At 42.3% G+C, this 26000-nt stretch overlaps 1 protein-coding gene across 1 annotated transcript in view; it reads right to left on the bottom strand.

Annotated features, from left to right (window-relative positions):
• DPP3 (dipeptidyl peptidase 3) overlaps nucleotides 1-26000 on the bottom strand; it is a 180465-nt gene that overhangs the window by 8112 nt on the left and 146353 nt on the right. The window contains exon 15 of the mRNA XM_040409072.1: nucleotides 14289-14468. Coding sequence (XP_040265006.1) covers nucleotides 14289-14468 — 180 coding nt within the window. The remainder of the gene's footprint in view (nucleotides 1-14288; nucleotides 14469-26000) is intronic.

Below are 26000 nucleotides of genomic sequence, written 5' to 3'. Positions count from 1 at the left end.
ACCAGCTGATATGGAACGTCTTAGCAGGAGGCAGCATTTCAGCAACATGGTGGAGCAGTATGTGTGCACCGGCCTACACGTACTGACTGATGGGTCTGCCCTTTTCAACTTCTGGGTCTCCAAATTGGGCACATGGCCTGAGCTTGCCCTTTACAGTGTCAATACACTGTAAAGGGCAAGCTCAGGCCATGTGCCCAATTTGGAGACCCAGAAGTTGAAAAGGGCAGACCCATCAGTCAGTACGTGTAGGCCGGTGCACACATACTGCTCCACCATGTTGCTGAAATGCTGCCTCCTGCTAAGACGCTGCCTCGCTGCCTCTGAACGTGCGCAGCCGCCTGTCCACAGCCAATGTGGACAAGCTCGCGTTCATTAAAATGAACCAAGCATGGATCCCACAGGACTTGTCCGTACCTTTTGCAGAATAGACATGTATACCGGCCTCACCCATCCATTGTTATACTCCAGCGCACTTTCTCATTGTTTTTTTTTGTTTTTTTTGTTTTTTTTATATTTCCCAATGTTTTGGGGTGTACTCTAATTTAAACAAACAAAAAAAATATATATAAAAATAACAGGGTTGGCTACCTCCTCCTCTACCGGCGCTTCCACCTACACCGCCACGTCCACCGCCTCCTCAACCTCCTACTCCATATGGACCTCCACCTCATACATCAAGATTTTATTTTATTTTTTTACGTATTTTATGTTATTTTAAGTCATTTCCCTATCCACATTTGTTTGCTGAGCACTTGCCATGCATTTAAGAACATTTTGCTGCCTTTTGCAGTGAAATATAAATCAGTAAATACAACTTGGATATGGTTTGTGAAAAAAATAAAATTGTATTCTACATGTTTTATATCGAATATAGACATGTTTTTAGTAAATGAAGCTTATGGCTTTTTATTTGAAGATTTGATGCATGTGGATGGCAGCATTTCTTCTGGGTCACGTGATAGCCCAATCAGGGGCACAGGTGTGGACCCACTATATCTGCTGCACTCAGTTGTGTCTTATCACGTCATGAGTAAGGGCTTACATTTCTGGTAGCCTGAAACGCGTAGACTAAGATTGGTTATACTGGATGTATTTTTAACCGCTTAAATAAAGTACAGTTTTAACTTCTGCGAAACTGAGCTGGATTTTTGCTCTTCATTTGGACTTAGTTATCTGCATCCTGGTGCGGTAATTCCGTGCTCACAGCAGAGAAGGGGCAGATGAGAGCTGTATTTTTACCTATTGCATTGTTGGGTGACATTAAAATTTTTTAACTATGATATACTCCTGCTCTATATAGCGGAAAGAGAAATAAATTTCACAAATGCGTCTGTTACATTGTTGGCTGACAAATGCTCATCTTTTGCGCTAGACAGTACATTTGTGGCCTCCGCTGCATTTATGACAGTCCAATAAAACCATTAAATACTGATGTTACATTGTTGTTTGACAAATTCAAATATTTTTTTGACAGTGAAGTATTTGTATTAAATTTAACTGTCACATTGTTGTGTGACCTCAAGAAATTTTCCCTTTATGACACCGGCACTGACTTACGGTCAGTGAACTTAATTGTTGACTATTGGCGGTTACATTGTCGCCTGACATAAACCATCTGTTTTGTGGGTGAACGCAAAGAATGAGGAGAGCGTCAAATTAAGAGACGTGGCCCTGGTGGAGCTCCTGTTGCAGGTAGAGGACGTGGTCGATTTGTGCCAGCTACACGCACAAGTTAAACCCCTTCCTCAGGTGCAAGTAGGTGACAGAACCTTCAGCATTATTAGGTAGGCCCGAATGCGGCTCTACGACTGGTGAGGCAAGAACAAGTACAGGCGATAGTAGATTGGGTGGCTAATAGTGCCTCCAGTTCCTTCACATTGTCTCCCACCCAGTCCCCTGCTGAAAGCTCAGAGTTGGCACCTACAGCCCATGGCCATCTGTCTTTCAACTCACCCCCTTGCAAATCAGACAAGCAGTCTGAGCCCAAAGTCATGCAGCAGTCTCTTCTGCTTTTTGATGACTCTGCTGGCAGGGTTTCCGTGGGCCATCCACATAGCCCTGCCTCAGAAGTGGAAGAGATTGAGTGCACCAATGCCCAACCACTTATGTTTCAGGATGAGGACATGGGAAGACCACCGCAGCAAGTCTCTGATGACTAAACACAGGTGCCCACTGCTGTGGCTTTCTGCAGTCTGCAGACCGACAAGGAGGACAGGGGTAAAGAGTGGGTGGAAGATGATATGGAGAATGATGAGGTACTAGACCCCACATGGAATCAAGGTCATGCGAGTGACATGTGCCGTTTGGAGGAAGATGCGGTGGTCGCACAGAGGCACCAGCACAGCAAAAGAGGGAGCAGGGTGCAAAAGCGTCTGTTACATTCTTGGATGACATTTTACCATTTTTGCCAAGAATAAACCCCTGCTCTGCATAGGTGACAGGGACCTAAATTTCAAAAAATAATCTTTTACATTCTCGGGTGACATTTTACCAGTTTTATATTAGCAAAGATCACAGCAGATAAATAAGATATTCTTTCTGTTTCTTTTTTTATTTTTTTGTTTCAAAAATAAAGTATAATAACATACGGCAGTATGTGTGTAAACGTTTTCGGCTATGCAAAGCCTTCCTCAGACACTGAAAGATTACAAAAAATGACAATCAAGTCCTATGTAGATACTATATTAGGCTAACAGCATATAGTTCTAGCAAATAATATATAATATAAATATAAATAAATAATATACGAAAATAGAATATGAAAAAAATACAAATGATAGTAATAACAATATAATCTAAGATACAAGATACAGTGGCTGACTATACGATCTAGTAAAACAAGCTTGTCCGGATCTTGAGGTCATCTCCGGTCAGAAGTCACTTTTTTATGAAATGGACACTGCGTCGGCGTATATCATGTTGCTGGAACGTCATATCAGCTTGAATAAATGCATTTAAGGAAGAAATGTTCAGTTCCAAATCCCAAAATTAAGCTCTAATATCTATTTTCCTCCTAATGGAATATCGCTGTATTGACTAAGGTTATGTAACATCATAGTGATCCCTATAATCTGACTTCATTTCAACACAATATATATAACACCTATCTCTCTCTCCTAGGAATTCAAGACACCTAACTGTATTATAAAAGAGGCATAAAAAGAGAGCATAAAAAAACAACAAAAAACAAGAATAAAGAAAATCCATAGAAAAACATAGAAACCAGAGCCTTCCATCCTTACCTGTGCCGCAGTGTGATGTGGATATGATGGTGAAGAGAGGGTAAAGTTTGTGTCAATGGAAACGGAGCTATGCTCCAAATACACCAAAATTGGGTGCCATAATGCTCTCAATCTTTGCTTTTTATACTGAGGTCCAGAATCGCGCCAAAATCAGTGGGCGGAATCTATTCTAGCCATGTGGAGCGGCTTGCGTTCCACCAGCCGGAAGTGTATCGGCCGGTGGAACGCATCAGGACCGGAAGTTGCGTTCCAAAGGCCGGAAGTGCCCGGCCGTGGAATGCAGTGAAAATAGGCGATACAGGGCTCTACTGAGGACAGATCAAAACAGATAACTGTATAGATGATATAGTGTATCGTCACATATGTTCAGTAATATGCTAAATATGGTAATGATTTGGAGAAAAATAGAGTGGAAAGTAGATAAGAAGGGTATGAATGGAAACAGATTGAATGGAACGAATATAAGTGGGAAAAATAGAGGAAAGAAAATGTAGTAGAAATAAGTATAAGGAGAAAGTACATGCACACATATATAAACATATACACATACATATATGTATATATACACATACACACACATAGAGATGGGGATGTTGAGACAATAAGAATAAGAATAATGTAGAATAACCAAGAGAAATATATACGTATATATATACACCCATACACATAGAGAGAGATATAGAGACAGACAGGGTGTGATAAAACAGTGAACTATGGGAAATATTTTAAAGGATACTCTATGCGGCACTTGGATTCAGGAGGAGGTTTATAGGGCCTACGGAGGAAAAGTAAAATTATGTTAGTATATATAGGAAATGTTGCATGAAAATACAGATTTTAACATGGTGATAGAAGCCATGGGATACCACTTTCAGATTCTATCTCCTATGAAAAACCTTATAAAAAACTTTGAATTTCGTACTCTTTATTCATACCCTTTGGACTGAGGGTCTGTAGTAAGTGGATCCAGTACGCTTCTCTGAGTTTCAGGATTTTGCTTCTATTTCTTCCCCTGCGCGGTGGTGGAACATGTTCAATCACTTGATATCTGAGTTGTGAAATTGAATGACCGTGGCTATGAAAATGTGCGGGGACCGGTAGTAATAGGCTTTCTCGACGTATGGTAGACTTATGTTGACAGATTCTGTCACGTATTTTTTGCGATGTTTCCCCTACGTATGCCAGTCCGCATGGGCATTTAATAATGTAGACAACGTAGTCGGAGTCGCATGTAAAGAAACCCCTGATTTCAATTGCTTTACCGGATTGTGGATGTGAGATGGTGGGACCTTTTTGAATGTGCGTGCATTGAGCACAATTTAAGCATGGGAACGTTCCCTTCTTGGGAGTGGATAGAAAGATTTGTTTCTGTAATTTTGTGTCCGAGCCAATGTCTGCCCTCACTAAGTTATCCCATATGTTTCTCGGTCTACGGTTGCAAGGAAGGATAGAGTTGTGGAATTCTTCCACCTGTGGAAAAGCTTTCCGTAAGAGTGGCCAATGTCCCCGAATGACATTGAGGACTTTCTTTGTGGCAGGGTGATACGTGTGTACAAATGGGATTTTTTTGTAGTTAGCAGAACCTGGTCGTCTGATCTTCCTATTTTTTGTTTCATGTAAAACGTGTTGTGGGTATCCTCTATTCTTAAATCTTTCCTCCATCTCTTTTTCTCTTATTGTTTTTAATTTGGGATCCTGGACAATTGTTTCAATTCTTTTGAATTGAGAGATTGGAAGTGATTTTAGTGTTGCTGGCGGATGAAAACTGGAAAAATGAAGTAAATGATTTCTATCAGTAGTTTTACGGAAAAGATCTGAAGAGAGTGTCCCTGTTGTGTTAATAGAAATACTGGTGTCCAAGAAATCTATTGAGGTATTACTGTGGTGAATAGTGAACTGTAATTCCGGCCAGATTGAATTCATGTATTGATGGAATAAAAGTAAAGATTCCTCTGGGCCCGTCCAGATACAAAAAATGTCGTCGATGTATCTTTTCCAAGTTAACGTATGTGTCATGTATAACTGATTGGTATAAATGTATGTTTCCTCAAAGTGTGCCATGAAACTGTTAGCGTAAGGGGGAGCCACATTCGACCCCATTGCGGTACCCTGTTTCTGTAGGTAGAAGTCATCCTGAAACATGAAAAAATTATTAAAAAGAACTAACTTGAGAAGGTCAATGCAGAGAGATTTTACTTTCGTATGTAAGTCTGAGTTGATTAGTAGTTGTTCTATTGCTTTAATGCCTTTCTCATGTTGTATTGATGTGTACAGGCTTGACACATCCCAGGTTACTAGGATACTTCCAGCTGGTAGTGGTCCTAGTTCCCGGATAAGGATCAAGAAGGATGTAGTGTCTAGTAAAAACGATTTGTTTTTTTTGATCAGGGGAGTGAGGATTTTTTCTAGGAAAATGGATAGGGGTGATAGAATGGACTCCGTTGATGCCACTATGGGTCGGCCAGGTGGATTCTGTAGATTTTTGTGTATCTTGGGTAAGATGTAGAACACTGGGACAATCGGGTGTAACTTGGTCAGGTAATCTACTGTTGTACTATCTATTGTTCCCTGGTCAAGATGGTGAATGAGAGTATTTTTAATAGAAGTAGAGATTACCGGTGACGGGTTCCGATCTAGTTTTTGGTAAATGGTTTCATCATTAAGTTGGCGTTTAACTTCAATGGTATACTGGTTTTTGTCCATTACTACCAGGGCTCCACCTTTGTCTGCGGGTTTGAAAACTAAGTTTTTTGCTCGCTTTAGAGAATTTAATGCCTGTCTTTCTATATTTTGCATATTGTTAGTATATTTAAAGTGACCTGCCTTCACATTTTTTCTAAAGCTCTCAACGTCTTTTTGTACTAGTTGAACAAAAGTTTCGACTGCCGGATAGTTTTTTGGTGGCATAAGTACTTTTATTCCGTAGTCCCAGGTTTACAGAGGATATCAATGTTCCTCCTCCTTCCTTGTTCGGAGTTCTGGTAATAGTCTCAGAAAAATGGACCTTGAGACGAATGTTCCGAAAAAAACGTTGTAAGTCCAGATCCAATTGAAAGGTGTCAATTGGATAGGAGGGACAAAAGGATAGGCCTTTTTGTAATAACATAAGTTCCGCTGGACTTAGGGAAACCGATGAAATATTAACTACCAGGGATTCTGATATGGGGGAGTCAGTAGTAGAAGTGAATGGTCCCACCTGGGATCTTGTAGTCACCGATGAAGTTGGTTGTGTCTGGGCCGGTGCGTTTCTATTACCCCTTCGTTGGTATCTTTGTCGCTGTTGATCTTGTGGTCGTTCACGATATGTTGATTCCGCACTGGAATTGGATCTTCTCGAATCTACAGATGACGATCTTTCGTTGTAGCCAATAACGGCTACAACGAAAGATCGTCATCTGTAGATTCGAGAAGATCCAATTCCAGTGCGGAATCAACATATCGTGAACGACCACAAGATCAACAGCGACAAAGATACCAACGAAGGGGTAATAGAAACGCACCGGCCCAGACACAACCAACTTCATCGGTGACTACAAGATCCCAGGTAGGACCATTCACTTCTACTACTGACTCCCCCATATCAGAATCCCTGGTAGTTAATATTTCATCGGTTTCCCTAAGTCCAGCGGAACTTATGTTATTACAAAAAGGCCTATCCATTTGTCCCTCCTATCCAATTGACACCTTTCAATTGGATCTGGACTTACAACGTTTTTTTCGGAACATTCGTCTCAAGGTCCATTTTTCTGAGACGATTACCAGAACTCCGAACAAGGAAGGAGGAGGAACATTGATATCCTCTGTAAACCTGGGACTACGGAATAAAAGTACTTATGCCACCAAAAAACTATCCGGCAGTCGAAACTTTTGTTCAACTAGTACAAAAAGACGTTGAGAGCTTTAGAAAAAATGTGAAGGCAGGTCACTTTAAATATACTAACAATATGCAAAATATAGAAAGACAGGCATTAAATTCTCTAAAGCGAGCAAAAAACTTAGTTTTCAAACCCGCAGACAAAGGTGGAGCCCTGGTAGTAATGGACAAAAACCAGTATACCATTGAAGTTAAACGCCAACTTAATGATGAACCATTTACCAAAAACTAGATCGGAACCAGTCACCGGTAATCTCTACTTCTATTAAAAATACTCTCATTCACCATCTTGACCAGGGAACAATAGATAGTACAACAGTAGATTACCTGACCAAGTTACACCCGATTGTCCCAGTGTTCTACATCTTACCCAAGATACACAAAGATCTACAGAATCCACCTGGCCGACCCATAGTGGCATCAACGGAGTCCATTCTATCACCCCTATCCATTTTCCTAGAAAAAATCCTCACTCCCCTGATCAAAAAAAACAAATCGTTTTTACTAGACACTACATCCTTCTTGATCCTTATCCGGGAACTAGGACCACTACCAGCTGGAAGTATCCTAGTAACCTGGGATGTGTCAAGCCTGTACACATCAATACAACATGAGAAAGGCATTAAAGCAATAGAACAACTACTAATCAACTCAGACTTACATACGAAAGTAAAATCTCTCTGCATTGACCTTCTCAAGTTAGTTCTTTTTAATAATTTTTTCATGTTTCAGGATGACTTCTACCTACAGAAACAGGGTACCGCAATGGGGTCGAATGTGGCTCCCCCTTACGCTAACAGTTTCATGGCACACTTTGAGGAAACATACATTTATACCAATCAGTTATACATGACACATACGTTAACTTGGAAAAGATACATCGACGACATTTTTTGTATCTGGAGGGGCCCAGAGGAATCTTTACTTTTATTCCATCAATACATGAATTCAATCTGGCCGGAATTACAGTTCACTATTCACCACAGTAATACCTCAATAGATTTCTTGGACACCAGTATTTCTATTAACACAACAGGGACACTCTCTTCAGATCTTTTCCGTAAAACTACTGATAGAAATCATTTACTTCATTTTTCCAGTTTTCATCCGCCAGCAACACTAAAATCACTTCCAATCTCTCAATTCAAAAGAATTGAAACAATTGTCCAGGATCCCAAATTAAAAACAATAAGAGAAAAAGAGATGGAGGAAAGATTTAAGAATAGAGGATACCCACAACACGTTTTACATGAAACAAAAAATAGGAAGATCAGACGACCAGGTTCTGCTAACAACAAAAAAATCCCATTTGTACACACGTATCACCCTGCCACAAAGAAAGTCCTCAATGTCATTCGGGGACATTGGCCACTCTTACGGAAAGCTTTTCCACAGGTGGAAAAATTCCACAACTCTATCCTTCCTTGCAACCGTAGACCGAGAAACATATGGGATAACTTAGTGAGGGCAGACATTGGCTCGGACACAAAATTACAGAAACAAATCTTTCTATCCACTCCCAAGAAGGGAACGTTCCCATGCTTAAATTGTGCTCAATGCACGCACATTCAAAAAGGTCCCACCATCTCACATCCACAATCCGGTAAAGCAATTGAAATCAGGGGTTTCTTTACATGCGACTCCGACTACGTTGTCTACATTATTAAATGCCCATGCGGACTGGCATACGTAGGGGAAACATCGCAAAAAATACGTGACAGAATCTGTCAACATAAGTCTACCATACGTCGAGAAAGCCTATTACTACCGGTCCCCGCACATTTTCATAGCCACGGTCATTCAATTTCACAACTCAGATATCAAGTGATTGAACATGTTCCACCACCGCGCAGGGGAGGAAATAGAAGCAAAATCCTGAAACTCAGAGAAGCGTACTGGATCCACTTACTACAGACCCTCAGTCTAAAGGGTATGAATAAAGAGTACGAAATTCAAAGTTTTTTATAAGGTTTTTCATAGGAGATAGAATCTGAAAGTGGTATCCCATGGCTTCTATCACCATGTTAAAATCTGTACTTTCATGCAACATTTCCTATATGTACTAACATAATTTTACTTTTCCTCCGTAGGCCCTATAAACCTCCTCCTGAATCCAAGTGCCGCATAGAGTATCCTTTAAAATATTTCCCATAGTTCACTGTTTTATCACACCCTGTCTGTCTCTATATCTCTCTCTCTGTGTATGGGTGTATATATATACGTATATATTTCTCTTGGTTATTCTACATTATTCTTATTCTTATTGTCTCAACATCCCCATCTCTATGTGTGTGTATGTGTATATATACATATATGTATGTGTATATGTTTTTATATGTGTGCATGTACTTTCTCCTTATACTTATTTCTACTACATTTTCTTTCCTCTATTTTTCCCACTTATATTCGTTCCATTCAATCTGTTTCCATTCATACCCTTCTTATCTACTTTCCACTCTATTTTTCTCCAAATCATTACCATATTTAGCATATTACTGAACATATGTGACGATACACTATATCATCTATACAGTTATCTGTTTTGATCTGTCCTCAGTAGAGCCCTGTATCGCCTATTTTCACTGCATTCCACGGCCGGGCACTTCCGGCCTTTGGAACGCAACTTCCGGTCCTGATGCGTTCCACCGGCCGATACACTTCCGGCTGGTGGAACGCAAGCCGCTCCACATGGCTAGAATAGATTCCGCCCACTGATTTTGGCGCGATTCTGGACCTCAGTATAAAAAGCAAAGATTGAGAGCATTATGGCACCCAATTTTGGTGTATTTGGAGCATAGCTCCGTTTCCATTGACACAAACTTTACCCTCTCTTCACCATCATATCCACATCAAACTGCGGCACAGGTAAGGATGGAAGGCTCTGGTTTTCTATGTTTTTCTATGGATTTTCTTTATTCTTGTTTTTTGTTGTTTTTTTATGCTCTCTTTTTATGCCTCTTTTATAATACAGTTAGGTGTCTTGAATTCCTAGGAGAGAGAGATAGGTGTTATATATATTGTGTTGAAATAAAGTCAGATTATAGGGATCACTATGATGTTACATAACCTTAGTCAATACAGCGATATTCCATTAGGAGGAAAATAGATATTAGAGCTTAATTTTGGGATTTGGAACTGAACATTTCTTCCTTAAATGCATTTATTCAAGCTGATATGACGTTCCAGCAACATGATATACGCCGACGCAGTGTCCATTTCATAAAAAAGTGACTTCTGACCGGAGATGACCTCAAGATCCGGACAAGCTTGTTTTACTAGATCGTATAGTCAGCCACTGTATCTTGTATCTTAGATTATATTGTTATTACTATCATTTGTATTTTTTTCATATTCTATTTTCGTATATTATTTATTTATATTATATATTATTTGCTAGAACTATATGCTGTTAGCCTAATATAGTATCTACAAAGGACTTGATTGTCATTTTTTGTAATCTTTCAGTGTCTGAGGAAGGCTTTGCATAGCCGAAAACGTTTACACACGTACTGCCGTATGTTATTATACTTTATTTTTGAAACAAAAAAAGAAAAAAAGAAACAGAAAGAATATCTTACTTATCTGCTGTGATCTTTGCTAATATACTACCCGGGGTGGGAACCCTATACACAGCAGCAACCGACTGTTTGCAAAAAACAAATTTTTGTTTAAAAATTTTACCAGTTTTGCCGTATACAAACCCCTGCTCTGCATAGGTGACAGGGACCGAAATTTCTCAAATTCGTCTGTTACATTGATGGTTGACATTAACCTATTTTTGCAGGTGAAAAACCCCTGCTCTGCATTGCTGACAGGGAACTAAATTTAGCAAAAACGTCTGTTACTGATCGAAAGATGCGCGACTACCAGCGCACGCTGGTAGACGCGCTGCTGATGGCATTCCCACCTGACAGCGGAAGCACAAGGCAAAGGCTGAGGAGGAGAAGGAGGTCGCCAACGCAGCAGGGGCACCGCCAGCACCTCAGAAGGCAGGGTTAGCATAGCCGAAATGTGAAAAAGTTTTGTCAGCACGTCACAACAACCAGCACCACCAGCTGATATGGAAGGTCTTAGCAGGAGGCAGCATTTCAGCAACATGGTGGAGCAGTATCTGTGCACATGCCTACACGTACTGACTGATGGGTCTGCCCCCTTCAACTTCTGGGTCTCCAAATTGGGCACATGGCCTGAGCTTGCCCTTTACGCCTTGGAGGTGCTGGCCCGTCCTGCAGCCAATGTGGACAAGCCCACGTTCATTAAAATGAACCAGGCATGGATCCCACAGGACTTGTCCTTACCTTGTGCAGAATAGACATATATAACGGTCTCCCCCAGCCATTGTTGTACTCCAGCGCACTCTCTCTCTTTATTTTTAATATTTCCCAATATTTTGGGGTCTACCCAAAAAAAAAAAAAAAAAATAATAATTTAAAAACAAAAAAACGTGTTGGCTACCTCCTCCTCCACCGCCGCTTCCACCTACACCGCCTCCTCAACCTCCTACTCCATATGGCCTCCTCCTCCTAGATCAAGATTATTATTTTTTATTTTTACGTATTTTATGTTATTTTAACCCCTTAAGGACTCGGCCCTATTTCACTTTAAGTGCTGATAACTTTAAAATGCTTTGACTTATCCAAGTCATTCTGAGATTGTTTTTTCGTCACATATTGTACTTCATGACACTGGTAAAATGAAGTCCAAAAAATTCATTTTTCTTTATAAAAAAAAATACCAAATTTACCAAATATTTGTAAAAAAATTGCAAATTTCCAAGTTTCAATTTCTCAACTTATATAATACATAGTAATACCTCCAATAATAATTACTTTACATTCCCCATATGTCTACTTCATGTTTGGATCATTTTGGGAATATTATTTTATTTTTTGGGGCTGTTACAAGGCTTAGAAGTTTAGAAGCAAATCTTAAAATTTTTAAGAAATTTTCAAAAACCCAATTTTTAGGGACCAGTTCAGGTCTGAAGTCACTTTGTGAGGCTTACATAATAGAAACCACCCAAAAATGACCCCATTCTATAAAACTACCCCCCTCAAGGTATTCAAAACTGATTTTACAAACTTTTTTAACCCTTTAGGTGTTCCACAAGAATTTATGGAAAATAGAGATACAATTAAAAAATTTCACTTTTTTGGCAGATTTTCAATTTTATTAATTTTTTTCCAGTTACAAAGCAAGGGTTAAAAGCCAAACCAAACTCAATATTTAAGGCCCTGATTCTGTAGTTTACAGAAACACCCCATATGTGGTCGTAAACAGCTGTACAGGGACACGGCAGGGCGCAGAAGGAAAGGAATGCCATACGGTTTTTGGAAGGCAGATTTTGCTGGACTGTTTTTTTTTGACTCCATGTCCCATTTGATGCACCCCTAGAGTAGAAACTCAAAAAAAGTGGCCCCATTTTACAAACTACGGGATAGGGTGGAAGTATTGTTGGTACTAGTTTAGGGTACATATGATTTTTGGTTGCTCTATATTACACTTTTTGTGAGGCAAGATAACAAGAAATAGCCATTTTGGCACCGTTTTTATTTTTTGTTATTTACAACATTCATCTGACAGGTTAGATCATGTGATATTTTTATAGACCAGGTTGTCACGGATGCGGCGATACCTAATATGTATACTTTTTTATTTTATTTATGTAAGTTTTACACAATGATTTCATTTTTGAAGCAAAAAAAATAAAAAATCATGTTTTAGTGTTTCCATAGTCTGAGAGCCATAATTTTTTCAGTTTTTTGGCGATTACTCTAGGTAGGGTATGATTTTTGCGGGGTGCGTGTGACTTTTTGATCGCTTAGTATTACAATTTTTGTGATGTAAGGTGACAAAAAAATTGTTTATTTAGCACAGTTTTTATTTTAAATTTTTTACGGTGTTCATCTGAGGGGTTAGGTCATGTGATATTTTTATAGAGCCAGTTAATACGGACGCGGCGATACCTAATCTGTATACTTTTTTTAATTTATGTAAGTTTTACACAATGATTTCATTTTTGAAGCAAAAAAAAATGATGTTTTAGTGTATCCATATTCTGAGCTATATTTTATTTTATTTTTTGGGCGATTGTCTCAGGTAAAGGCTCATTTTTTGCGGGGTGAGGTGACGGTTAGATTGGTATTATTTTGGTGGGCAAACTCCTTTTTGATCGCTTGCTGTTGTATTTTTTGTGATGTAAGGTGACAAAAATATGGTTTATTTAGCACAGTTTTTATTTTTTACGATGTTCATCTGAGGGGTTAGGTCATGTGATAGGTTTATAGAGCCGGTTGATACGGACGCGGCGATGCCCAATATGTATACTTTTTTCCCCCCCCTATTTTTTACCAATTTTTTTTTACTTTATTTGGGAAAAATTACCTTTTTGTTTATTTTTACTTGAAACTTTTAATTTTTTGGGGGGAAAACTTTATTTTTTCAACTTTTTTTTCACTTAATTTTTTGTCCCACTTTGGGACTTGAACTTTTGGAGGTCTAATCCTTTACAATGCATTCCAATACTTCAGTATTGGAATGCATTGGCTGTATGAGTAATACTGTGTGTATTACTCATACAGCTTCCGACCTGTGAGATCCAGGCTCACAGGCTCGTCACCGGAAGGCAGTGCGATGCCTTCCTTAGACATCGCGCTGCCTTCCATGCCATCGGGTCCCCCCCCACAGCCGCATGGGGACCTGATGGCACCGCCGACCACCGTCGCCGCACCAGGTAAATGCCGCAAACCGCAGGTCTGAATTGACCTGCGGTTTGTGGCGATCGCCGATACGGCGTTGTGACAGGATGCCCGCTGAATGATTTCAGCGGGCATCCTGTCACAATGAACGCCCGCCGCGCTGCAATCTACTTTTAAACTTAGGACGTACCGGTAAGCCCGAATTCCCTAAGGGGTTAAGTCATTTCCCTATCCACATTTGTTTGCAGAGCACTTGCCATGCTCTTAACCACATTTTACTGCCTTTTGCAGCCCTCTAGACCTTCCCGTAACTTTTTTAGAGCTCCAAAGTTTGGGTCCCAATTGACTTCAATGGCGTTCGGGGTCAAGTTCGGGTCCTGAACTCGAACTTTTTTGCGAAGTTCGGGCTGAACCCGAACTTCCAGGTGTCTGCTCAACTCTAATTAAAATCCATTTATGTCTCATGGTAAATACCTGTAAGCGCTGCAGGAAACGATGCATGGCTAGTTGACCCACGCTAATAATTTTACTCCTGTCTAGGGACACTTGTGCATCCGGGCGGCCGTCAGCGCCGGCTTTTTGTGTGATGGTGACAAAGTTCTCTCCAGCATCCAGGAGGACACAGAGAATGACAAAGCGAGCTTGCATATGAGCCTGTGGAGGAGAACAAGTGATTGCATTTATTTTAAGCTTATTCATTCAAACATATATACTTTAGTCTCCACCAGATCTGATGAGAAGATCAGCGCTGCATCACAATGGAAGCATGACAATTATAAAGTAATGGGGTCATCCCACAGCGGTTTTATTATTTTATTAATTTACATAGCTCCAGCATATTCTGCAGCGCTGTAAAGAGATTGTTGTCACGCACACCAGCCCTTGTCCCCATCAGGGCTCACAAATCTAAATTGAAAATCAATCTATCAGCCAATTTTGGAAATCCAAAGAAGGAACATGCAAATTTCATGCAGATGTTGCCTTTAGAACCCAGGACTCCAGTTCTGCAAGGCAACTGTGCTTACCACCAAGCCACTGTGTTGGCTTGATAAGACACTGTTCTTTATTCCACCAAAAGTACAGCAGCAACGTTTCGACAATAGTCTTTATCAAGCTTGATAAAGACTATTGTCGAAACGTTGCTGCTGTACTTTTGGTGGAATAAAGAACACTGACTAAGGAAGCTTTTGGAGTGCCGTGACTATCTTCATTTCTACTGGTAAACTTCGGGGGTCTCTGAGGCCGAGACCTGACGCCACGAGCACCGCCGCTAAGCATTTTTAAGCTTATAACAAGTAAGTGGTGCTGTCCTACTACGCATTTTTTCTGTTCGGCTTGATAAGACAATAATATACACCCAAGAATCAATGATACAACAAAACCAGCACTAGGTCTTGCCTTCTGCTATAAATGGAGCCATAACGCAAACAGCCATAAAGTTGAAACTTACTTGTCTCCATTTGCCAGTCTCTGGTGTATAGTATTCCAGTCCCAATAACCCGGCCCGGACCATATTTAACCAATTCACATACAAAACATCCTGGGCTTCATGAGATTCATGGCCAAATATCCTTTAGGTACAAAAAGTGATTAGTAATATAATCAGATTAAGCAAGTGTCAGCATTTAACTGGCATGGTTTATTTCATCATGCATCAAGGCCTATGACAGCAGTACCTATAGAGGTCTATGACATGAGGTTTACTACTTAACCCCTGAAAGACATGGTGCCACTGGGGTACTCCTATACCAAAATATTTTGCTCAAGTGTTAAGTCCCCATACATCGGCCTACACAACAGGCAATTATAGGGAATGAACCATTAGGTTCCGATAATTGCCTGCTTGTTACAGGAGGTGAGAGAGCTGCATTTACATTCACGTCCACTCTTTGGGAACGGGCGTTTGCTAGAGTAAGTGCTTGTCCCCATACACGTTGTTGTTTCAGGGCAACATACTGCTGTTTTGACAGCATGATCTACTGCCCAGAAACAATGTTTTAGGTGTCCGCACCAGCGATGCCGCCACCCGATAAATGAGTGTTTGCTCATTCATTAGGTGATTGTCAGCACATTTAGACATAAAACATTCTCAGGGCTCATGCACACGACAGTGTTTTTTGTCCGCACCCAATCCACATTTGCGGGTCAGATGCAGACCCATTCACTTTCATGCGGCTGCAAAAGATGGATGCGTTGTCCATTCTTCGGCACCCACAAAAAAAAAATAGAACATGTTATACTTGTCTGTTTTATGGACTAAGATAGGACTGTTCTATAGTTGGCAGGACGTTTCATTCCACAAAATGCGGAAACCACATGGCCGGTATCAGGTTTTGCGGATCTGCAATTTGCAGACCTTAAAAACAGCTACAGCTGTGCGCACGAGCCCTTAGTCAGTAGCTAGCATTTCTTCCAAGCTTATTATATTAGGAAAACAGCACAAAATTTAAAGAGGTTGTTTCAGTTCAGCAAATGATACTTATGTACACAAAAGTTACTAATGCATTGACTGTCCATATTGCCTCCTTTGCTGGCTTGATTCACTTTTCCATCACACTATACAATGCTCACTTCCAGGGGTTACGGCTACTGCTGTAGCACAGATACAAGGTGGTCAGGACAGAAGCAGCTGTGATTGCATGCTCCCAAAGGGGCAACCACCAGAGTGGTCGGCACTTTTTCCTATATTGTGCTAGCACAGCCACCACTGCTGGATTGCAGGGTAGTAATAACCCCTGGATACAAGGCATGTATAATTGATGGAAAAATGAATCAAGCCACCAAAGGAGGCAATGAGGACAATACATTAGTAAGTACCTTATATTAAAAGGGTTTGTCCAAGTTATTTTTATTGATGATCTATCCTCAGGATAGGTCTTTAAGATCACATCAGCGGGCTGGGGTCTGACAGCTGGTTAAAAAGTGGCCTTCCCTTCATTGTTTACCTGCTCGCCGTCGCAGGAGGATAGGTCACCAATAAAAATAACTTGGACAACCCCTTCTACCCCGAAGGTTTTTTTTTGAGTTTTCGTTTTGCGCTCCCCACCTTCCCAGAGCAATAACTTTGTTTTATTTTACATTTCACATAGCCGTATGAGCCGTTTTTTTTTTTATTGTACTTTCCAATGTCAACATTTAATATCTTTTTTTTTTTGGTCATTTTCTGACCTCTAACTTTTTTTTGTGTGCTGAGCTGCATTTTTTTGTGGGCGATTTGTACTTTACATTTATACCATTCTGGGGTGAGTACAACTTTTTGATCACTTTTTATTAAATTTTTGTGAGAGGAGAAGTGACCGAAAAAAATTGCGAATCAGCCATTTCGCCAATTTTTTTCTTCTTATGGGATTAATACTTTTATATGTTGATCGTATTGGCATTTTTGCACACAGCGATACCCATGATGTGTATTCTTTTACCTTTTTTATTCTCATTTTGGGGAATGGTGAGCGATTTGAATTTTGTAGTCATTTTTTAAAAACTTTATTTATGTTTACACTCTTTTATAGTTCCCATAGGGAACTATAACAAGCAATCATTAGATTGCTATTCTGATAAACTCCAATGAACTAGCATTGGAGTCTATGATGACTTTTCTAGTTTTTTATGAAGCCCCGCTACAGGCAGGGGCTTTATAGTAAACACTGCGGCAGCTACCTGTCAATCTCTATGACAGAGACTGCTGCACATAAGCTGCGGCTCCTCCAATCGCTACACGGGGCTGCTGGAGCATCACCGGAAGCGCAAGCTTCTGGTAATAAAGGGACTCAAATGTCAGGTTTGACAACAGCATCTGAAAGGCTAAATGTCTGCGATCAGAATTACCGTTGGTCGAGGACATTAGCTGCAGGTGCCTGCTGTATTAAAGCGAACCTTTCACCTGGATTTCACTTAATAAACTATCAAAAGTACCTTATAGATCATCCTCATTGTGTTATCATACAGTCTTGTCCCGCTTTTCTGCCATGTATATGCATGAAAAAAATCGCCTTATAAAGTACTCTTCTCCAGCTCCACAAGTCACGTTAGAAGCAGGGCTGTGGAGTCGGTAGATAAATGTTCCGACTCAGACTCCTCAGTTTTATGTACTTCCGACTCCGACTCCCCGACTCCTCTGTATTAATATGCGAATGTATTTTATACATTCCTTGAGGGAAAGAAACGCAACCTACCACAGGACTACTGGCTGGGAAGCCAACAGTCTACTGTATTGCACAGTTTAAGCAAAAGACAAACACAATGAAAACAAAGTTTTATTAATTTTTTTTATTAATCAATCAAGTGGCTGGATAGTAGCAGCAGGCATTTCTCCTTTGTGTGCTTATCTGCTGCTGAAGATAGGGCAGTGGGAGGATCCAGGAAGGGGCATTTATTGTAAAACATGATTTCCCTAGTAGAATCCCATAGTCATGTTTAAAGTTTAAGCTAACAATCAGAGTTTACAAGTTTTTATAGCCTTAGCTAAATGACAGCAGTTTTTCCAATGGTTTACAGCTTCAGTCTTGAACTATTGGCCCTCCATTCCCTTCACTTATACAAGTGTCTCACTCTCTAGTCCTGCAAAAAACATATTTATTTAATCCCTTATCAGTGAGAGGCTAGGTTACACATGGACGCTGCGTTCCATGTAAAAGCAGAACACAACACAATGGAAAGTATTGCAGCTCCTAATTGTGCATTGCGTGCCATATAGTGAAGCACATGAAAAGCATGCTTCTTCACGGTCACTTAACGTGTTCGTTTTGCGGTTACGTGAGGCACTGCATGCATTGGTCTTTATTCTTACAGTAGAGAAGTCATTACTTATAACTTTTTGTGAATTGGGACATTTAAACTTGCTTTTTTTTTTTTTTTTCCAATCTAAATTTAGTAGGAGTCGGAGTCGGTGCATTGTTTGCCGACTCCGACTCCAGGTACCCAAAATTTCCCCCGACTCCGACTCCACAGCCCTGGTTAGAAGTCAAGGGGGTAGCCCTTCCCTCACTCCAGGCTGTAACTCCCCTGCCCTAACCCTGCCTCTATGCAGTCTAATTGACACCCGGCTCAGTCGCCGGGACCGCGCTTGTACAGGCGGTGCATGCGCCGTCGGACTCAAGCGCGATCCTGTAACTGAATCGCGCATGTGCCGCGCGTGAGGAAGAGAAGACAGGCAGGCATCGGGGACGGCGCATGCGCGATTCAGTTACAGGATCGCGCTTGAGTCCGACGGCGCATGCGCCGCCTGTACAAGCGTGGTCCCGGCGACTGAGCCGGGTGTCAATTAGACTGCATAGAGACGGGGTTAGGGCAGGGGAGTTACAGCCTGGAGTGAGGGAAGGGCTACCCCCTTGACTTCTAACGTGACTTGTGGAGCTGGAGAAGAGTACTTTATAAAGGCGATTTTTCATGCATATACATGGCAGAAAAGCGGGACAAGACCGTGTGCTAACACAATGAGGATGATCTATAAGGTACTTTTGATAGTTTATTAAGTGAAATGCAGGTGAAAGGTTCGCTTTAAAGTCCCAACATGTGACATACTATTACGTCACATGCAGCAAACCTGTACACCTTTTGGAGCATTTTTTTAAGATTATTATTGCATTGTACTCATTTTGAGCTAATCATTTTTTAAATGAGTCTTTATTAAAAATATGGAGTAATTTTTTCTGTACAGAGCTGAGATGCTATAGTAGCATCCTTTGGATTTTCTGTCTTTTCCATGAGCAGGAGCAGACTCCTTATGTCTGACCTTATAAATACTCATTATAGCTCAGTTCTTATCTTAAGTGTTTATGACCTAGTAAATTAGAGATAAGGGTTATTAGATGACTGGCACAAAGTGAAATTAACAGTCACACAGCTAAAAAAAAACTTAACCCTTTGTGACAGAACGACTTAATATTTTTAATAAAGGCCAATTGAAAAAAATAATTTTTAGCCAAAAAGGGTAAAATGCAAACCAAAAATTTTTTTGCATCAGAAGGTGTAAATAGTCTAACTTTGTCTACATGATAAATGGATATAGTACAGAAGCTCAAACCTCCTGTACCTCCTGGATACGGTGCACAACCCTTGCGTCCCACCCTTGGTCGCAGTGAAGAAAATGTACAAAAAATGGTTGGTAGGGGGCACTCGGCTATCTGGAACCAATGGATAACCAATACAATATTAATTGTAATGAATTATATTTATTCAATAAAATATATGTATGGAATTACAATTGCAATAACATCCACATCACATAATAACCTTTCACAAATAAAAAGGCGCTAATAAAATACATGCATACACTATCCAATAATAAACAAAATTTGAATGGAGACTATTTATAGCTGATAAAAATATGCAATATACACATATAATTACACTAAAATACGTGGTCTTAAAACCAAGCACTGGTTTATAAATGGGGGATTATAATGGCTACCCTCCACCTTGGCAAGGATAGACCAATATGTTCCAATTCTCACAAGAATGTATGGCGAAAACAGCAGCACTGTATATTGTAAAAGTTCACTGGATAACCCCTTTGATTGTGGGTCAATGCCCAAAATTCCAGTGCGCTGTCACCTATATTCCGAGACGAAACATCAAAGTCATAGATATATTCGGCACGTATATTCAGTACGTTACCCTTCCACGTGTCGCGTACATAAATTCAATCCTCCTAGATCAGAAGATATCTCCGTACGGTAAGGACGCCGAGTAGGTATGAAGGACCTTCCTGTTAGGTCACATGCAGACTGATCAGATGCTCTGCTTTATCCTTTTTATTTGTGAAAGGTTATTGTTATGTGATGTGGATGTTATTACATGATAAATGCCATCTGAAGTGAGACAATCTCTTTAAGTTAGTCATGACTTTCTTACCGCAACACCTCTTCATTGATGCTCAGATACAGCCCCACACACTCCGCTCTGCATTCCTCGAAGGAAGAGGCTATTGTAGAGAATTTACTGTCCCAAGTTTCACCAGGCTTATACCAACTTTTCACCTGGTAGAATAGGAAGTAAAACAAATACAAAAAATAAAGAGAGACCCTGATAACCAGTGTAAACCACTACACTTCGATTGGTCACAATTGTTACTCACCTGCTCTCCACTCTCTGGGTTAATAACATTCTCTTTGTCAAAATTTAATGTTCCTTTTTCATCCTGGAAAACATGAATGTGTGAACCTCTCTACAGAGACACATCTTACTGATCTACTGTACACAAATTGTTCATATATGGTCAACAGATATCACTGCACATAATCTGAGGTAATAACTGGTTACCTGAACAAAAAGCTTTCCACTGCCATGTCCTAATAACTCGTGCAGACCAACCTGAACCTCAAAAGATGGACCGCGATACTTTATAAAAACATCCTGAAGGAAAAGGACCTTCCATTAATATGGAAACATATAGGTACATAGAAGCAGGCAGTAAATAGGATAATACACCAATTACAACTGTAGAGATGGAGATTAACGCACTCAAAATCATCTTGGACTTTGGTGCCATTCAATGATTTTTTTCAGAGCAGATTTGACAGCAGTGGATATAATTTGGGGTCTTACTACTCAATAAGAAGTGTATGAATAATATTCTGAATATATGACTGCTGTGTATACAAACTGAACACACTCTGCAGTACTTCACAGTGCTATAGACACCTGTTCCTGTCCTCAGCATATAGTTTGCGTTTAACAACTCATATGGCTAATTTCATAGGAAGCAAATAGTTGTCTTGGCTAATGAGGTGTATACTGTACCTTGTCTTCTTCAGATAAGAATGTTAGCTTATCACGTTCAGTTGCAGAACCAACTGATAAAACATTTCCCAATGACACATTCTTAAATCCAATGCTCTGTCTGATATCATCATCTAGGACAAATAAAGACAGTGTCAATTTTTTTTACTTATTTTTTTTTTGGTGTAAAGTCAATATACAATTAAAGGGGTTGTCCCCTTTGGACATTTACAGCATATTGATGAGAAATTCTATAAATGCCCAATTAGGTGCAGATCCTCTGGGACCCGGACCTGCTCCTGTCCCAAGAGGAGCTCCCTGCTGTGAATGGAGAAGATGCCACAACTTCTCTATTCACTTCTATGGGACTTCTGAAAATAGCCAAGAGAGCATGCTCGGATACTTTCCAAAGTCCCACAGCAGTGAATGGAGAATGATGTGCCTGGTTGGCATCCTCTCCACCCACTGAGCCCCCTTCTTGGGACAGAGGCAGGCTCCAGAGATACCTATCGGACATTTATGGTATATCCTATACAAGGGACAACCCCTTTATTAAGACCATATGACTAGATATTGCATTATCTTATGTGTATGGTAGACCCCTTACTGTCCACAACAAATATTGGGGGAAAGAAGAATTGGACATATTGAATTTCCGTGCCTGATCCTCTTGTTCTCTGGGGAGATAAGAAGACTCCCGATTTGTCTGTTGTCATTGTATTTAGAATGTTGTAGATTTATGGGCACTTTTAGTAATCATAATGAAAAAGGAGATTTTTGTGAAACTCACCTGTAAAATCTTTTTCTCGTCTTTTCCATTGGGGGACACAGACCATGGGGTATAGCTTGAGGTATTAGTAGGAGGGACACTATGCAAATGAAAGAGCTCCTCCTCCTCGGGCTATACCCCCCGACTCCACCAGGAGGAACTCAGGCGTTGCACAAGCAGTAGGAGAAGGAGCAAGAAAAACTTAAGGAAACCATCGGACCAAGCCATAAGGTCCAACCATAAGCAGAAAACTGAATTGAAGCCCCCTTCTGCAATAGACAGAATGGGTGGGAGCTGTGTCCCCCAATGGAAAAGACGAGAAAAAGATTTTACAGGTGAGTTTCACAAAAATCTCCTTTTCTCGTGCTTTTTTCCATTGGGGGACACAGACCATGGGACGTCCTAAAGCAGTCCATGGGGTGGGAAAAAATCTCCGCACCGCCAGGAGGAACGTCCAACGGTCAAACAGGAACCACAGCCTGCAAAACCCTGCGGCCAAAGACCGCATCAGCCGAAGCCAGTGAATGCAACTGATAAAAATTTGTAAAGGTATGTAAGGACGACCAGGTGGCCGCCTTACACAGCTGAGACGCAGAGGCATGATTGCGTCTTGCCCAGGAAGCCCCCACTGCCCTAGCGGAGTGAGCGGTAATCCTAGCAGGGGGAACTCTACCAGAAGCGCGATAAGCCGTGGAAATAGCCGAGCAGATCCAGAGCGCCGAAAACGTCGGACGGAAGCAATAACCGCGAGATACACCTTCAGGGCCCGTACGACATCCAGGGAATTGCAGAGTGCGTTCCTTGGGGAGAGCCGGAGAAGGGCAAAAGGAAGGCAGGACCAGATCCTCATTAAGGTGGAAGGGAGAGACCACCTGGGGCAAAAAGGAGGGGACCGGACGGAGCACAACCTTATCCTGTTGGAAAACCAGAAAAGGCTCCTGATAGGAAAGAGCGGCCAGCTCAGACACCAGTCTGATTTAAAAACTTGAGATGGGATTTGAATTCACAGCTTCTGCATAATCGCCCAGAACTTTAATCACTACGCTATGTAGCTGCATTAGAACTTATGGCCCCAAGGAAGACCACTTTCCAGGTGAAAACAGTCAGAGAGACGTCCCTCAAAGGGGGCCGACTGCAGAGCGCGCAGGACCAAATTGAGATCCCAAGGAGACAAAAGGGGGAACATGCGGGGGAACCGAATGTGCTACCCCCTTAAGAAAGGTCTTCACCGGACCCATAAGAGCAAGGGACCACTGAAAAAAAGACGGCCAGCGCCGAAACCTGACCTTACAGGGAACTAGGCGACAGTCCCTGCTCAAGCCCAGACTGAAGAAAAGACAGTACCATCATGATGGAAAAGCAAAGGGGAGGGAACCCCGAACTCTCACAAAAAGACAGGAAAGGCTTCCAGGTACGATAGTAAATCCGAGAGGAAGAAGACTTCCTTGCTCTGATCATGGCCCTAATCACTGAATCCGAGAACCCCCTCTTCTTCGGGATGGCGGCTTTCAACAGCCACTCCGTTAAACGAAGAGACCGGAAATTCTGGTGGAAAAGCTGGCCCTGAGACAGTAGGCTCTGTCTGTCGGGAAGAGGCCATGGGGCGTCCGCCAGCATCCGAGCCACGTCCGAATACCACGCACGGCGAGGCCACTCTGGGGCGATGAGAACGGTCGGGATCCCTTCCGTCTCGATCTTGCGTAGAACCTTTGGTAGGAGAGGAAAACAGAGGAGGCTGAAGTCCTGCCACGGAGACACCTGCACGTCCATCCATACGCCCTCAGATCTCGGGCGCGAGCCAGGAACACTGGGAGCTTGTTGTTGAACCTGGACGCCAGTAGGTCCACATCCGGACGACCACATCTGTGGCAGATTTCTTCGAACACTTCTGGATGCAGAGACCACTTGTCTGGATTCCCCTAGTTGCGGCTTAGACAAAACCGCTGTCCAGTTGTCCACTCCTGGAATGTAAACTGCTGACAACACCGGAACGTGCGTCCCCGCCCACGTCAGAATTCTCGTCACCTCCTGCATCACCATCCGGCTGCGGGTCCCGCCCTGATGGTTGATGTAGGCCACGGCCGTGGCATTGCCCAATTGAATCCTCACTGGGAGGCCCGCAAGGAGAGGGGTCCAATGGGAGAAAGAGAGCGGAAAAATTGCCCTCCGTTCCAGAATGTTGATTGGAAGGCGAGACTCTGCCGCCGACCCAATCCGTTGAACCGTGCGAGACTGGAGAATGCCGCCCCAACCCAGGAGGCTGGCATCGGTGGTGATGATCGTCCAGGAAAATGGGAAAAAAGATCTCCCCGACCTCAGGTTCATCGGGGACAGCCACCAAGGAAGAGCTGCCCGAACCCACTGAGACAAGCAGACGCTATCGTCCAGACCCCGAGAGGTCTTGTCCCAGAGGTAAAGGATCTTCTGTTGCACCAGGCGAGTGTGAAACTGGGCATATGGAACGGCCTCGAAAGAGGCTACCATAAAAGACTCAGGACCTGCATGTACTCCCGTATGGATAGGCACGGGTAGCGCAGCAGATGTGGCACTGCGCCCTGGATCTGGGAGGACTTGAAGGCAGGCAGAATACTCTGGCGGCCGAGGTATCCAATAACATCCCCCAGAAAGAGAGCTTCTGGGACGGGAAGAGACAGGAGTTTGGGAAAGTTATCAGCCAGCCGAACTGCTCCAGTCTGAACAGTGATCCGGACGCTATCCTCGGCCTGCGGTAGAGAGGGGGCCTCTATCCGGATATCGTCCCGATAGGGCAGCAAAGGAATGCCCTTGGTACGAAAAAAGCGCCATGAGCGGTCCAGGACCTTGGTAAGGACCCGAGGGGTGGTCGCCAATCGAAGGAAGGGCGACAAACTGACAGTGTCTACCCCTAATGGCGAAGCGCAGGAATCGTTGGTGGGAATCCGCAATCGTGACATGCAGATAGGCTTGGGCGCAGCAGGGCGAGCTGACTGGGCCCTCTAGTGCCGGGAAGGCTGGTTTAAAGGAAGGCCTTTTTGCGGACGACCTGAGACCCCCAGCGGGGGAAGCAGGCGACAGCCTACCACATGAGAAACGGCAAAAGGCATGCACAGATGAACTTGTCTAGCTGATCCCCATAAGGTCTGGAAACCCCAAAGGGGAGATTAGCGAGGGAACGCTTGGTGGAGGCATCGGCGTCCCACACCTTTAATCTGATCTCTTCGCACTGAGTGACAGAGATGGCCAACCTGCGGGCAAGAGGGGAACAATGTCCCTAGAAGCTTCGCAAAGAATCTTAGAAGCCTGAGACATCTGGAGAACCAACTCCAGTGTGTCAGTAGATGCAACTTGCTCCGCCAGTTCCTGGTGGTGGCGCTGTAACCACACCGAGAGAGCACTGGCTACCCCTGCTGAGTGAAAGGTAGGTCGCAGGGACGCGCCTGCCAGTGAAGAAAAGGACCTGGAAAGAGAGTCTATGCGTCTGTCTACAGCATCCTACAAAGAGGAACTGTCTAAGACAGGGAGAGCCATATAATTGGCTAATCCAGCCACCAAGGATCCACCCTAGGGGAGGAGACACCTCTCCTCGCCATCAGCAGGGAAAGGATAAAGTATATTCACGCGCTGGGTGGTCGAGAACCTTATTAAGACGACCCCAGGCCCTGGATATGACCGCGGAAAAAATCCCTCATGGACCGGGAACACGGTAGTCTCCAACTCCC

Source organism: Bufo bufo, chromosome 10 (genome assembly GCF_905171765.1).
Source record: "Bufo bufo chromosome 10, aBufBuf1.1, whole genome shotgun sequence".
Classification (NCBI taxonomy): domain Eukaryota; kingdom Metazoa; phylum Chordata; class Amphibia; order Anura; family Bufonidae; genus Bufo; species Bufo bufo.
This window is presented reverse-complemented; position numbering and strand designations above follow the sequence as displayed.